At 49.6% G+C, this 15,577-nt stretch overlaps 2 protein-coding genes across 2 annotated transcripts; both read left to right on the top strand.

The window, feature by feature from the left end:
• Positions 1–9,853: 9,853 nt before the first annotated feature.
• On the top strand, positions 9,854–10,531 carry LOC120653603 (testis-specific gene A8 protein-like). The gene has a single exon (XM_039931311.1). It carries the CDS (start codon positions 9,854–9,856, stop codon positions 10,529–10,531), a length of 678 nt encoding a protein of 225 aa, XP_039787245.1.
• On the top strand, positions 10,284–11,630 carry LOC120656260. Its single transcript, XM_039934298.1, has 5 exons — positions 10,284–10,559; positions 10,675–10,956; positions 11,056–11,122; positions 11,251–11,334; positions 11,456–11,630. The coding sequence occupies exons 2-5, from the start codon at positions 10,736–10,738 to the stop codon at positions 11,594–11,596; spliced, it is 513 nt and encodes a 170-aa protein (XP_039790232.1). The 5' UTR covers positions 10,284–10,559; positions 10,675–10,735; the 3' UTR covers positions 11,597–11,630.
• The last annotated feature ends 3,947 nt before the right edge of the window (positions 11,631–15,577 follow it).

Below are 15,577 nucleotides of genomic sequence, written 5' to 3'. Positions count from 1 at the left end.
TGGATGGAGGCACTGGCGATCGCCGTTTTCCTGCTCAATAGGCGGCCCTCCTCAACCATCAGTAACGGTATACCACATCATCTCCTGCATCGCTCTATGCCAGACTATTCCTCTCTTCGAGTTTTTGGCTGCCTGTGCTACCCAAACCTTAGTGCCACGACACCTCACAAACTTGCTCCACGCTCTTCTGTTTGCGTGTTCATCGGTTATCCCTCCTCCCAAAAGGGCTACCACTGCCTCGATCTCTCGACCAGACGTGTGATCGTCTTCCGTCATGTGATTTTTGATGAGACTAATTTTCCGTTTTCGGCTACAAAGTCGTCTGCGGAGGCTCTTGATTTTCTCCTGCAGGATCGTCGTCACGTCTCTCCCTCGCCTCCTGCCACCAGCGAGCCCTCCCAGGCTCCTGTCGCTGGGCGGGATCTGGTTGACCCCCTAGAGGATGACCCCGCCATTCTCTGGTGCGGTCCTATTCTCTCGACTGTGGCAGCCATTGGCGGGCCTCCGCCGATCCCTAGACCGGCCCCTTCGCCCGCTCCTACGCCGGCCCTGGCCGCCGGTCGTTCACCGGCTCCTGCTCCGACCGCGGCTGCGCCCCAGCCGCACCCTGCGGGACGCGAGTTCCGTTTCGTCTACAATCATCGCCCGCCTCTAGCGCACATCAACGGTCCGCTGCTGCCTCGACGATCGTCCACGACTACCTCACTGTCCCCGATCCCTCAGGCGTGGGCTCTCCAGTCCTCGCCCCGGGTGGTTGTTCCGTGCCCGCCCCGGATCCACCTCGTCGTGTTGTGATGAGGGCGCAAACTAGCTCTCTTCCAGGGCCTGCTGATCGTCTGACGTACTCTGCCGTCCACGCCTCTCCACTTCCGGCTAACTACCGCAGTGCCCTCGCCGATCCGAATTGGCATGCTGCGATGGAGGACGAGTACAAGGCGCTGATTGACAATGGCACCTGGCGCCTAGTTCCTCGACCACCTGGTGCCAACGTCGTCTCCGGCAAATGGATCTTCAAGCACAAGTACAACTCCGACGGCTCTCTTGCTCGCCATAAAGCAAGATGGGTCGTTCGCGGGTTCTCACAGCAGTACGACATCGACTACGACGAGACGTTCAGTCCGGTTGTCAAACCGGCCACTATTCGGGTCGTCCTCAGCATCGCCGCTTCTCGCACTTGGCCTATACACCAGCTGGACGTGAAGAACGCTTTTCTTCATGGTCATTTGGACAAGACGGTCTACTGCCAGCAGCCGCCCGGTTTCGTCGACCCCACTGCACCTGATCATGTCTGTTTTTTGCAGAAGTCCTTATATGGGCTCAAGCAGGCACCTCGAGCGTGGTACCAGCGTTTCGCCACATACATTTGTGGCCTTGGCTTCGCAGCCTCGGCTACAGATACGTCTCTCTTTGTTTACAAAGAGGGTGCTACCACTGCTTAATTGTTGCTCTACGTCGACGACATCATCTTGACGGCGTCCTCGACGGATCTTCTTCGCCGGCTAACAGGGCTACTCCACTCCGAATTCGCCATGATCGATCTCGGGGATCTCCATCACTTCCTCAGGATTTCGGTCACATGCTGTCGGATGGCCTCTTTCTGTCTCAGCGACAGTATGCGGTGGATCTCCTCCAGCGTGCCGGCATGGCCGAGTGTCACTCCACGTTGACACCAGTGGACACTCGTGCCAAGCTGTTGGCCACAGATGGAGCTCCGGTGGCCGACGCCACCCAGTATCGAAGTCTGGCTGGTGCCCTTCAGTACTTGACACTAACGCGCCCCGACCTCGCCTAAGCTGTTCAGCAGGTGTGCCTCTTCATGCACGATCCACGGGAGCCTCATCTAGTGTTGCTCAAGCGGATCTTGCGATATGTGAAGGGTACGCTGTCTACTGGCTTGCACATCGGTGCTGGTCCAGTTTCCTCCCTCACTGCATACTCAGATGCAGACTGGGCCGGCTGTCCAGACTCTCGGCGATCTACTTCGGGCTACTGTGTCTTCCTCGGCGACAACCTAGTGTCTTGGTCCTCCAAACGACAGACTACTGTCTCTCGTTCGAGTACGGAGGCTGAGTATCGTGCTGTGGCGCACGCTGTGGCTGAGACCTGCTGGCTTCGGCAGCTTCTTCAGGAGCTTCATGCGCCTCTGTCTTCGGCGACGATTGTCTACTGTGATAATGTCAGTTCTGTATACCTGACATCAAATCCAGTACATCATCGGCGCACGAAGCATATAGAGATCGATATTCACTTCGTCTGCGACCAGGTGCCTTTGGGGCAGGTTCGTGTGCTACGCGTTCCGTCGTCTCGCCAGTTCGCAGATATTATGACCAAAGGCTTGCCTGTACAGTTATTTACTGATTTTAGGTCCAGTCTTTGCATCTGGGATCCTCCCGCTCAGACTGCGGGTGGGTATTAGAGATATGTATAGCTGACTTGTCTTGTACTCTAAGTCTACTTGACTCTTACTTGTACATCAAGCTGTCTCGGCTATATATATGAAAGGTCACCCCCCCACAATGGGTGTGCGGTGTTTCCCCCTCTCGCTATCTCTCTACAACCACAAAGAGCAGTTTTACACACTTAATATTACAAGTTCAATATAGGTGGGTTCAAACTAACTTCCAGCACAAGCATTGGGCTCACGAAATCTATATTAAACAGAAACTTAAAGTTTATTGAATTTACATGCTCTCACGGAGCTCAACTATGATAAAGACCTACTAAGATAATGATGCCTTGCTCAAGGACATCACCACAGTTGCAACGACCCATTCCCCCCCCCCCGCATTGGGATCAGCGGGGTAGAAGTGGCCGTACACCACTTCCGGCTCAACTGCAACTAGGTTTAGAAAGCAACCTGAGTAGAAAAGGTACTCGCAAGATTTACGCGATTAAATAAGCAAGGATTATGCAAAGGCTCAAATGAAAACTTTAGGGTTAAGTAAATATTGCACAGCCAGAGCTCTCTAAACTATCACCTAGCAAGATTAATTATTCTTGCTCAAACTCCAAAAGTTTTAGTTGATTAAGAGCATAATATGAAATACAATTGATTCTAGAAGCGACATGAACCATTTCCAACTGAACCGAGCTTTCTACGAAGAGTTCAACAGACAAAGAGCTTGCTCATAACCGAGAGCGCGGCAATTCGAATTAATTTAAACCTTACAAGGGTGTACTACTTTACCCACAGGATGCAAGGACCATGCGACTCACCCAACCAGCTAAATTAGATGAGGGGGTACTCGCGTCAACCGTTCCCAACGAGGCTCAATCATTGAGGGTATGCCCAGCTTGCGCGTGGAGTAACTTCGGTCCACCGGGGATACCTCTAAACTTTCCTACACATAGCTCCAGTCCACCCGGGGGCACCCCTAAGCCTCCCTGCATAGCCCGTTGGCCACGCATTTGGGACCGGGCCTCAATGATAAGTCAAAGGAGGTAATTGGCTCATCCGTACTATTATTTGGATATGTGGTAGCACAGAAAGGTGCTCAAAGCCGACGTCATCCACATACGGTCCTTAAACGATCCAAGCGGACTATGCCCATGTGACTTCATTCTCTAGGCCCTATCATTCCGCTCGAATCTTGATACTACCAAACCCTTAACAACCAAATCGAATCAGTGCGATCAAGGGTAACCGGTAGATGTGATCCTACAAACTATTCCTGTCTAGCGAGCAATATAAGTATTCTAAGCAGGGCTAAGCATCTAGTCAAGTTAAGTAATTAACTGACTAACAAGTGACAAGGACATGGATAACAATTCAAGGAAAGATAATGCATGAAAGCAGGTACAAGAATACAATACATACATACTATATATAACCCAACATTACCCGGTGAGATAACTAATTAAATTAGCTTAAATAGGAGCAAGGATTCATGCTTAGCTACTTGCCTTGGTTAACTTCGGGCTCGGCCGCGAACTGGATTCCGGGTTCAGACTCAACGGACTCGGCGGGCTCCACGGGTTCGACCTCCGATGGTTCGGTCACTAGAATGCATGAATGCGATGCAAGAATTAAGAAATGAACTAAACAACAAGCATAAATCATGAAATAATTTGAGCATGCAGAGGACATTGCAAGGGACTCATGAAAATTGGTTTTGTAGCAAAAGCATTTTCCTATAATTAATAATAAATATATATTAAGTTTCAGCTATTCAAAATAAGATAAATTAGAAAAGGCATGCAAAATTAACCAAATAAATCTAAGAAAATTATCATAGATACTAGGCAAGAAAACAAAGCTAACAAAACTAGTTTCACCATTTTGCCACTTTCCAGTCAAAAGTTCTGCATTAACTCATTTTCGGACAGAACAAACGAAAACACACTAAAACCCTAACAAACAGCAAGGAAACATACAAAACAACATTTTTCCTAAGTAAATCTCAGTGATACGAACCCAACAAAATAAGTTTCATAAATTTCGGAGCTATACACAAATTTCTACGCATTTTTCAAGATTGCAGATATAATAAACATCACAAAACCCTAGCTAAATTGCTAGATCCACCCGGATCTGGCCAGCCCAGAGGCCGATAGGTGGGCCCCATGATCGGTGGCCCTCCCAGGCTGGGTCAAGGCGAGGCCAGGGGCCTTGACCCGCGCAGGGCGACGGCGGCGGCGCCGGCGAGGTAGGGCCGGAGAGGGACCGGGGGCGCGAGCACGGCGTGGTCTAGTGTGAGGCGATGCTCACCCCGCAAGCGGACGGCGAGGAGAAGCGACGGGGAGGCGGTGCGACGGCGGCGGGCGGCGGCGGACGGCGAGCTCTGCCGGGGAGGCCCTGCGGAAGGGGAGGGAGCCGGGTGAGGAGGGGAACGGGTCGAGGACGACGAGGGGAATCTCCCCCTGCGAGGAATCGAGGAGAGGGCGACCGGAGACGACGAATCGACGGCGGCCGCGGCAAGCAGAGCTTGGGGTGGCGGCGGCAATGGCAGGGCGGCTCTGCTCTGCTCGAACTGCAGGAGGAAGAGGAGAGGCTGGGCGCGAGGATAAGGACCGGGACGGCACGAACGCCGTGGAAGGCCGGGAAGGGGGATGAATCACGCTTGACGGCCGGCGCGTGGCGTTGACGAGCCTGTGCGCGGTCGCGGGATGGGCGCAGCTTGCCGTGGCTCGCTCGTCGATGCAGGGCGGGGCGGCGCGTGGCACGAGGGTGGCCGGTGGCGGGGCTGACACGCAGCACGCCGCGATGTGCGCCACGGCGAGCTCACCGGCTCAAAACTTTGGGGCCGTGGCAAAAGTCGTTGAAACGAGTTAGGTAGTGGGTGAACCGTGTAACCTAAATGTCATTTTGATAGTCTACTTCTCTGTAAGTAACGCATGCATCTGTCTGCTCAACGAGGGAGGCAATTTCGTCGAGGACGTATGACCAGTCACTCGTCTGGTTAGTTCTAAGCTTATTGTGACGACTAGGGAAACAAGGGGAAAATTTTGGTGGAGACGGCATGCAAAGCTTCTGCTGTGCACACATGGCATCGATTGCCGCCACGTGGCAGGCTTCTTGATTTGGCTCCATTCTATATCCCATTTCAAAAATCAATCTGGCTCTATTCATATTGATTTCTGGCAGCACTACTACTCTGGATTCAAGTCTTGGCAACCTCTTAAGAGTGTGGGAGGGACTCTGCTCTACCTTCTTCACTATACCACAACACCAAATTAGTGAATTCTAAAAATTTACCATCGCCGATAAACATTATCGCCGTTAGTTGGTGATTCTTGTTCTGTAGAGCAACGGGTCAGTTGGCAATTCTATCTGCATTTACTGTTCAATGCGACATTGCATTGGACGTGCTCAAATACGAATGAATCAATGTTTGTTTGGTTGATGTGTCCCATAATGAATGTTTGGGCACTAATAACAAAGACCAGTACTTCCCAATTATTAGTTGTGATTTTCTTGATCCATATGAATAGTTGCTATTGGACAGTTAGGTGGTCGGCGAGGTCAGTTGGCAATAATAATCTTAACAGATTGTTAGCCATCATATAGGTATGCCGTGTTTTTCTAGAGCCCAACAAACACTCAGTCGGTTAACTGGCAACCAATTGCAACCATTGGTAAATATTTATATAGATGCCACATACACCGCCTTAAACACCTTAAAGTAGTATTAGTCAGTAAAGGTTTATGCCGATTATATATGGTTTGTCTCAGCTTGAGCTCTACCAATCACTAGTTATTTTCCATGAAACCACATCAATAATCCAACTAAGGGCTAAGTCCATTATTAGGAAACAACAGTAAACAATTATAGAAGGTTGATCAGTTTAAGAGATGGGATTCATGGGGAAAAAATACAAGCAGGTAGGTGAATTAACAGCTGTCATGTACTCCTAGAGCGTAGCGTGCATCATCTCTTCACTAAAGCCAGCTCTCTCCGAGGTCCAGGCACCTCCGGCCTTGATGCCCAAGAAGCACTATGTAAGAAACGATCAAAGAAGACACTCTAATTGGAGACGCATATTTTCGGAAGCGTCTCCAAAACAAATTCCTAGACGCGTCTTTATAAAACGCGTCTCCAATATGTTTTCCTAGGCACTCGAAAAACAAAACGCGTCTCCAATGACAAGTCATCCGAGACGCGTATAAACAACCAGCGTCTGCGATTTATTCGAGACGCTGCACAACAACACGTGTCTCGGTTATTGGTGATAAAGGAGACTCGTTTCCACTAAGACGCGTCTCCAATATTAGCGTCCAATAGGAGACGCGTTTGGTTGACACGCGTCTGCAAGAATAGCACATCTAGTGACGCGTTTTGAGAAGCCCCGTCTCCACTCTTATCAGTTGGAGCTAGTGAGCCGGCCTGTAATCAAGGTCGTGGCGCTCTCTCGCGCGGTCGGTGATTGGCCGGGCGCGGGGCCGACGGCCTGTTGGCCGGCTGGCGACCTCCCGGAGTACACCCACGCCCTACGCTGGTGCTGGTCGTGCTCGATAGCGTGCTCGTGCCCTCTAGATAGCCAGCTAGCGGACCCCCGCGCACGTGCGTACATCTTCCCGGCCCGGCGGCCGCAGGCCGCGTCGCCGCCGCTGTTGCCCCCTCCTGCGTGCAACTGCCGGCCGTTGGCCGAAGCGCCGAGGGCACTATCGTCGTCGTTGCAGCCGGCCAGGAGCAGCTCCGCGCGCGTGCTCTTGTGGCCGCGTTTTGCCGCCGGCTTGGGGTCGGGAACGGCGTCATCATCCTCTGCGTCGTCCTCTGCGTCCGCTCACGGTCCCCGACCTCGCTCGCTCCCTCAGCCAGCTTGACGATCAGCGCATCGAGGGAGCTTCATTATGGCCTCTCCTCCCCGACCAAAAAGGTGACTTTTTTGAATTGTTCATGCACAAAATAATTCAAATTTACATTGTGTCTTAATATATACATCTAACTATATTTTGTTGTTGTAGTTTGTAGCCATTAAATTAGCCTCACCTCGCACACGCCCACGCCACGCCCACTGCATATATACCTTGCCCCAAGGTGAATTAATTTTTTAATTCATGCATAACTTCATTGATACATGTACTGTTTTAATTATTCATGGATAGCTTCATGGAAAATTTTAATTTTATCATGCTCGAATATGTAGATGGCAGACCGGACGTGGATGTACCTTAAGAACCGCACATGTGGTGAGTACTTGACTGGTTTGAAGTCATTCATAGATGCAGCAAAGACAGATCAGTTGAAGCAGGGCAAGTCCGCCATAAGTTGTCCATGTGTTGACTGTGAGAATGACATACAGTTCTCAAGTTCAGTTCATGTCCATGCCCATTTGATCATTCGAGGTTTCATGGATGACTACATTTGTCGGAATATGCATGGAGAATAAGGTTATAATGTTCGAGACCTTGAGGCCGACCGTATGCATCAAGAAACCGCTTGTAACGAACAATCTGGAAAATTTTATGCTTGTCAAGATGAGGAGGAAGTACACTCTGACAATCAGGCTGTTGTGAATGATCTTAGTGACGATGACCTAATACAAATCGGTGACAACTATGTCCATGTGGCTGATCAATTGGAGGAGATGGTGCGTGATGCCATGGGGTATGATGGGCATACTATTTTGGAGTTTGAGAAACTGAAAAGTTGGTGATAGACATGAAGACACCACTCTATCCGGGCTGCAAAGGGAAGTACACGAAACTCTTCGCATCACTCAAACTTCTCTAACTGAAGGCAACCCACCATATGACTGATCGGGGTTTCAAGGCTCTGTTGGACCTGCTAAGGGACATGTTGCCAGAAGGGAATGAGATACCTAAGACAACCTATGAGGCCAAGCAAAACATTTGCCCTTTGGGATTGGAGGTCGAGAAGATACATGCTTGTAAGAACGACTGCATTCTATTTCGTGGCGACCATGCTAATGACACTGAATGCCCAAAGTGTCAAATGTCTCGATATAAGCGAAGAAATGATGGTGGTGATTAGACCTGGGCATGGGTCACCCGACCCGAACAACCCGACCCAACCCGCCCGAAAAAAACCAGACCCGACCCGACCCGAGCTACGTGGCGGGTGGGCGCGGGCCGTATTTTTTGACCCGCAACAATCAACGGGCCGGGCACGGGCCGTGATTTTTGACCCAAAACCCGACCCAACCCGAAAAACCCGACCCAAAGGCCAAAAAACCCGACCCAACCCGAAAAAAACCCGACCCGACATGCCCGCGCAGGGTGCACGGGCCAACCCGACCCGACCCGGTGATAGGTACGGGTCGGGCGCAGGCCGTCCTATGCGCCCCGTGACCCGGCCTTGACCCGACCCGAACCCGACCCGACCCGACGTTTGCCCAGGTCTAGTGGTGATGAGGTAAGGAGGCATGGAGCTCCTCAAAAAGTGGCCTGGTATTTCCCTTTGATTCCTCGCTTGAGGCGTTTGTTTGCATCAAGAAAGGATGCGCAGCTATTGCGTTGGCACATGGAGGGCCGGAAGCAGGATGATTACATACAACATCCAGCAGGTTCTACACAGTGGCACATCATTAATCACTGAATTGAATTCTAGCATACTTCAATGGTTTGGCCGCGCTATCTTAAGTCTGTGGTCGTGAGTTTGAGTCCCTTCAGAGGGACCTTTTTTTTCCATAATTTTGCTATTTTCGTGGGCCGGCGAGGCCCAAAAGAGCTAGGGTTTCCATCCCATCCCGACACACCGACACGCCGCTCCTCCCCTCCCATCCCGACAGCGCCGCTCCTCCCCTCCCATCCCGCCTGCCGCTCCTCTTGCACCCGCCCGGCCGGATCTAGGCCCTCTCCTCCCTACTGTGACCGCCGCCGGCGACCCTCTCCTCCCTACTGCGCCCGCCATCGAGCACGCAGCCGCAGGCAGGCCTACCAGGAAGCGCCGCCCTCGACCCTCTCCTCCATCGAGCAGGAAGACAGTGCTCCATCTCCACGCGGATGTGCAGGCGTTCATGGCGGCGGCATAGAGCAGCCGGCCACCAACTACTTCATCAACGTGCTCATATAGGTCAGTGGCACCATTCCTTCTCTCTCTGCTAGTCTAGGGTTAATTGGAGGGGGCCAAGTTGTAACTTCAATTTCTGTCAAACTGATTTAATTAACCCTAACCCCGTGAATTGGTACCATCCTCGAGCAAATTTAGGAGCAAATTTAGTTTAGTACTTTTTGGTATTTCAGTTATATGGTTCATCACTGGATGTTAATTTATTCTAGTATTAGAGTGGATGTATCAGTGCAATTTCATGGCTTGCATAGGAGCCATGTTAGTTAGCTTTCCAGTTTGGATGTTTCAATTAGGTTAGTGATCATAGGATGGCTTGCATAGGAGCCATGTTAGTTAGCTTTCCTGTTTCGATGTTCAAGGCTAGCATAATTGTTTAACATATGCAAAAGGATGCATCTGCTGCCAAGAGTACATCCTTAATTCCTTCAAAGGATCAAAGCAAGGACATTGCTAGGAGTGCATCTGGTGCCAAGAGTGCTGCTACTACTGAGAAGCCATCCAAAAGCAGCCAGCCTAAGGCGGCGGCGGCTGCTGCTGCTGAGAAGCCATCCAAAAGCAGCCAGCCTAAGGCGGCGGCTGCTGCTGCTGACAAGAAGGCGGCTGCTGCTGAGCCTGACAAGAAGGCTGCTGCTGCTGCTGCTGTTGACAAGAATGCTGCTGTTGAGAATGCTTCTGCTGCATCTGAGAAGAAGAAAACTGCTACTGCTGCTGGGAAGAAGAACACTGCTGCCGCTGAGAATGCTTCTGCTGCTTCTGAGAAGATGAAAGCTGCTGCTGCTAGTGCTGCTGCTGGGAAGGCCTCTGTTGGTGAGAAGAAGAAGGCCTCTGCTGGTGAGAAGAAGAAGGCAGCTTCTACTGCTGCCAAGGAATCCAAGAAACAACCATCAAATGTATGGACCAAAGCACACCCCAAATTCACTTATGGACAAGCTATTCTAACAGAGGAAGAACTACTTGTCGCTGAACCTTTCACAGTTGAACTCCACACTTACTACATGAAAGGTTGTCAGGGAAATAAGAAAAATGGCATTGTGGTCAAGTACAGGCGTCAGCATTAGATGTGTCACTTCTGCGTTGCTTCACATTGTAAGTTTCAATTCCCCTACTATCTTTGACACCAGCATATAGCACTAGTTAGGGTAATGTATAGTTTTACTGCTTCATTCCGTATGTTTGCTTGACATTGGTTTTAATTTTTTAGATCTCTGCTTCAAGAAACTAAGTCAAAGGCCATACCTGTGGGCTTTCTTGATCCTGAGCTAATGTCCCTGTCAAACATAACATCTGACAAATCTTATGTGGTGGATTATTTGGGAAGGGCCCTCAATCATTATGCTAAGAAGGAGATAATTATGTTTCCACATAACCCCGGTGGCCACGGGATTTTAGTGGTAATTATTCCAAAATGGAGCAAGGTTTTGTGCTTCGATTCTCTCAGGTCCAAGGCACATGATCATACCTTGTTGAAAGAAGTAATTGATGAGTGAGTACTTTGTTCCTAACCATCACCATATTTTATAAGTAAACTTTGAACAGTGATGAATAACTTAGCATAAACAATTTTCAATTTACATGCTTGTAGGGCATTTCATTCATACCCAGTCAGGGGGAAGAGAAGTAAGAGCTTGACACATGTCTCCAAGTTCCCGGTAAGTGCATGTTAAGACCAAACGTATATAAGGGATTAAGTGTCTTGGTGATTTTTTGTGCATTGACTTGTTCATTCTCCAATAAATTAATATTTGTATTTTTATCTAATTGTTGCCAGTGCCACCAGCAATCTGCTGGTAATACCTGTGGTTTCTACACAGCATATCACATGCTAGAAGCAATGGAAATACTAGGACTGGATAATTCTTTGGTACAAATCAACTTTTCTCAATGATTTTTTGTTCTACATTTAGTTTTTGCATGTACAAATCAACTTTATCCTTCTGCTTTATTTGTGCCTTGTTCTAAAAATATTTAACTGAAATACACAGGATTTTGAAGTGATGAAAAATCCCATCGACCAAGATGTAATGGTCAAGATTCGAGAAAGGATTGCCTCCTTCATAATGTCCCAGGTGATCAACCCGAAAGGAGAGTTTCATTGCGACAATCTAGGTCTTAATTATATTTGAACAAAAAATGTCAATTGTACTATGAAAGATGAACCAAGGGCCTGCAGAATATGAAACCTGCAGGATATGAAACCAGATTCTGATGTTCTTGTGTATGTATTAAGTTTGATCTTGGGCAAGATGTTGATGATGAACATGATGTGCTGTTCTTGTACTATGTATGATGATGATGATGATGTGTATCTGTGCTAATGTATGTTCGGCCAATTATGTGGTGGTGTACTATGCAAGATGATGAACCTATGTTTCAGTTCTAATGCATGTTCTGCCAATGACCTGTGCTAGCTAGCTGCTAAACCTGTGAGCAAACAAAGACACGTCTAAACATAAATGCGTCTAGGCTATTTGTTTTAAGGAGACGCGTCTATACTCAAACGCGTCTCTAATCAATTCATTAGAGTCGCATCTGAGTAATACTGGTGTCTCCATTTTTATTTAAAGGAGACACGGTTTATATAACCCCGTCTGGGATATCCCTATAAAGGAGACGTCTTTTGAGAAAAATGCGTCTCGAATAAGCATTACCAGAGACGCGTCTAGATAAAGCCGCGTCTCCAATATTGTTATTGCAGACGCGTAAAACCGCGTCTCCAATGATTATTATTGGAGACGCGTAAAATCGCGTCTCCAATGACACCACATCAGTGACACAAATTTACAGACGGAAAAGGATTTCGTCTCCAATATGCTTCTATCCGCGTCTGCAATTAGTGATTCTGACATAGTGAAGCTCTGTTGCTCGGCTCATCCGAGATATGGTACACCCCAATGTTGGTGAATCTGGAAACATTCATTCTTTTCTAGTGTACATGATGCACGATCACCCGATATGCTGGTATACTATACTCTGATAGCTACATTCCTGATGCCTCGCAAACCCATCTCTGAGCATGTTGCAGATGGCTTCTAAAATCTTTCAGCAAATGGCAAGGTTGAGACTTGCCATGTGGTGAATATATAATAGGTTTGCAATAAGCATCAGGGCAGGTGGTTGGGTAGTTAATATTTATGGTTCAGCGTCGCCCGTCCAAAACTCAAGATCCTTACTACTATATATCATAGGAATTAGCTAATACTATCCAACCTTCATGTTATAGAATATACATACATAAAGAGATTTAAAATTGTTTATTGTGTTTGCACAAACCTGTAGAGTGATCCTGATGATGTTGTTTTGTAACGAACATGGCACCATTGATGCCATTTCGAGTGATTTTGGTGATCGAATGACAACACAACACTTGGACTAATATGATTGTTAAGATGATCATTCTCAGGCTTTTAGGTTCAAGTGATGACAAAGAGAAAGAGAAGATAGGCGTAGCAAGGCCCGATGGACTGCCCCTACGGGGGTTCCGCTACCCGGTTAGCGGACGGGGGTCGAGGGGGAGCCGCCCCTCGCGGGTCTCAGGGCAGCGCCCTGAAAGCTCTTCGATTCAGGAGCACCGGAAGAACCGACGCCAGGGCATCGGAGCATCCGGTGGTAGTCGGAAGAACCGACGCCATGATACTTTGGTGCAGGATGGAATCGAAGCCAAGTCAGCCTTTAGGCACCGGTTGAACCGACGGTCCAAGAAAAGGGCATCGGTGCATTGGCAGTCCTTTGTACCAGAGACGATGTCAAGTGCCCAGAAGAAGTTTCTTCAGCACCGGTTCAACCGACGGTGCATCGGTGCATACCACCGGTGTAATGACGTCAGCGTCCAGGAGAAGATTCCTTCAGCACCGGTTGAACCGGTGAGGCATCGGTGCAAAGCATCGGTTCAACCGGTGGTCTCTGCGTCAGCCGTCAGGAGTCCAACGGCTACTTCGTGTTATGAGTGACCGGATGAACCGACGCTACCCCGCCAAGAGGCATCGATTCTTCCGGTGGTACGCAGATTTTCAGCTAACCGTTGGAGCAACGGCTACAAGACTTGGTGGCCTATATATACGCCTCACCCCGGCCATTTGAAGATTGCTGGAGTTGCTGGACATCCCACACACACCCAAGAACATCTCCAAGCCATACAAAAGCATCAAGATCATATCCTTAGCCCTTAGCACACTTTGAGAGTGTTGTGTAAAGGATTAGCTCTTAGTGAGTGAGTTTGCAAGGCTTAGAGCCTTTGTGCTGTGGTTCATTAGTGAACCAAAATAAGAGCTTGGTGCGCCGGCACCTTGGAGCGTGGAGCTCGCCGGCAACGTCATCGACCCTCCGACTTGGTGTGGAGCGGCGACGACACCTTTGTGCGGGGGACGTGGAGACCCCCATCCTTTGTGGAGAAGCTCCTTAGTGGAACCCGGGGCCAAGGTGACCGTGATTGTGTTCACGGAAGAGACTTGGTGGCCGAGTAGCAATACTCTTAGTGAGTGCTACAACAACGTGGATGTAGGTGTGCCTTTGTGGCTAACCGAACCACGGGATAAACACCCGCGTCAAGAGTTTGCTATCTCCTATCCCGCTCTTTAAGCTTCCGCATTTCATTCTAGTAATTTGTATGCTTTTACTTTCATAGAATAGTTTCTTGATAGGAAAGGCTATAGGTTGCTAAACTCTTTTGGGATAGGGGTTTTACACTAGAACAACCTAGTTGCACATCTAGATAGCTTGTTTTAGTTTAAGCTTTGTGCAAACTAGTTGGAGCCATAGGTCTAAGTTTTTATTAGTGCCTAATTCACCCCCTCCCCCTCTTAGGCTAGAGCACCCGATCACTTTCATGTTTCATACGGATATTAGAATGCCTTCGGTGGCAGAAGGGGATCATTTTTACCTTTGCCAATCCACTTAGCGGCATTTTCCTTTTAAACCAAGTATTCTAGTAGACCGGTGCATTTTGGTATTGTTGTTTTGTCTACATGTCAAGTGTACTAATTTCAGTTTCTACCGGGAGAAGATGCTAATAGAGTAAAATGCACTGTCGGCTCCTAAATTTGGCAGTGAGTGTCATCCCGGTTCACAGACTCCCAAAATGCACATCTAGGTTTCCAAATTTGTTAATTGGTTCACATGATGTCCAAGTCACTGTTACCCTTGTTGAACCGCAAGCGTGTCAGAAACAAATCCACTAGCGTGTCAAGCTGACTGAGCGTTGATGTTGACCTGACATGTGGAACCCACGTATGATCCACCTCCCTCCTTCCTCCGCCTTCTCTGGCCATGGCGCCGCTACATCTAGACCGGCTCCCGCTCGCTCGCGGATTCGAGGTCAATTTCTTCCCGTAGAATGCACGCGCCGGGACCCTTTCCTCCGGAACGGAAATCAGTGTTCCGGTGTTCCAAGCGCACATGACTGATTCATTTCCAAAGGAAAGGAAAACTTCAAAAATCCTTTGATCCAAACAGAACCTCTCTACCTCGCTCCACTGTGCCTGCAGTCCCTGTGATGCTCGTCTCGTCTCTCCTAAATGCATATCACCCTCCTAACATGATGCACGTGTTTTACAGGAGGCCAATTCATTCCATCCACGATATGTCCCACCATAACCAGATTGCATCGTGAAGCTTCCTCCCAGCGCCGATCAACTAAAGCATTGATGGAATATGCTGCAGTAATCTTACAATACGATTTCCGCACCAAAAGAAGGAAGGAGAGCGTGGCCACGTCATAAAAAAAATCGTGCCCATCCATCCGGTGACCAACGGCCGGCGGCTGGCCGAGCCCATCCTCCCCGCGGCCCGCTCCTCGCCGCCGCTGGGCAAGGCCACGCCCCGCCGGCTCCTCGCGCCCCACAGGGCGCCGCGCGCGCCCGCAGCCGGTCCGAGGTCCGGCCGCCTGGTCACGGCTCCCCGGAGCCGGATCCGACCGCCGCATGAGAGAGAGATAGAGGGAGAGGGAGAGAAGGGAGAGAAAGGGCGGCCAAACGCCGAGGCCCGTACGCCGCCGCCGTCGCCCGTGGCCCCGCTGAGCTCGAGGCTGCGTGGGCAGAGCTTGAGGCCACGCCGCCGCGCCACGTAGGCCGAGCTCGAGGCCACGCCGCCACAGTGAGGTCCGGGCCGCT

Source organism: Panicum virgatum, chromosome 1N (assembly GCF_016808335.1).
Source record: "Panicum virgatum strain AP13 chromosome 1N, P.virgatum_v5, whole genome shotgun sequence".
Classification (NCBI taxonomy): domain Eukaryota; kingdom Viridiplantae; phylum Streptophyta; class Magnoliopsida; order Poales; family Poaceae; genus Panicum; species Panicum virgatum.
The sequence above is the reverse complement of the archived record's forward strand: the minus strand, read 5'-3'. Positions and strand labels throughout refer to the sequence as shown.

Coding starts and splice junctions, on each gene's coding strand:
- LOC120653603 (XM_039931311.1), top strand. CDS start 9,854: ATGCAAAAGGATGCATCTGCTGCCAAGAGTACATCCTTAATTCCTTCA.
- LOC120656260 (XM_039934298.1), top strand. CDS start 10,736: ATGTCCCTGTCAAACATAACATCTGACAAATCTTATGTGGTGGATTAT. Junction 11,123..11,250: donor CACATGTCTCCAAGTTCCCG/GTAAGTGCATGT, acceptor CAGTGCCACCAG/CAATCTGCTGGTAATACCTG. Junction 11,335..11,455: donor TAGGACTGGATAATTCTTTG/GTACAAATCAAC, acceptor TGAAATACACAG/GATTTTGAAGTGATGAAAAA.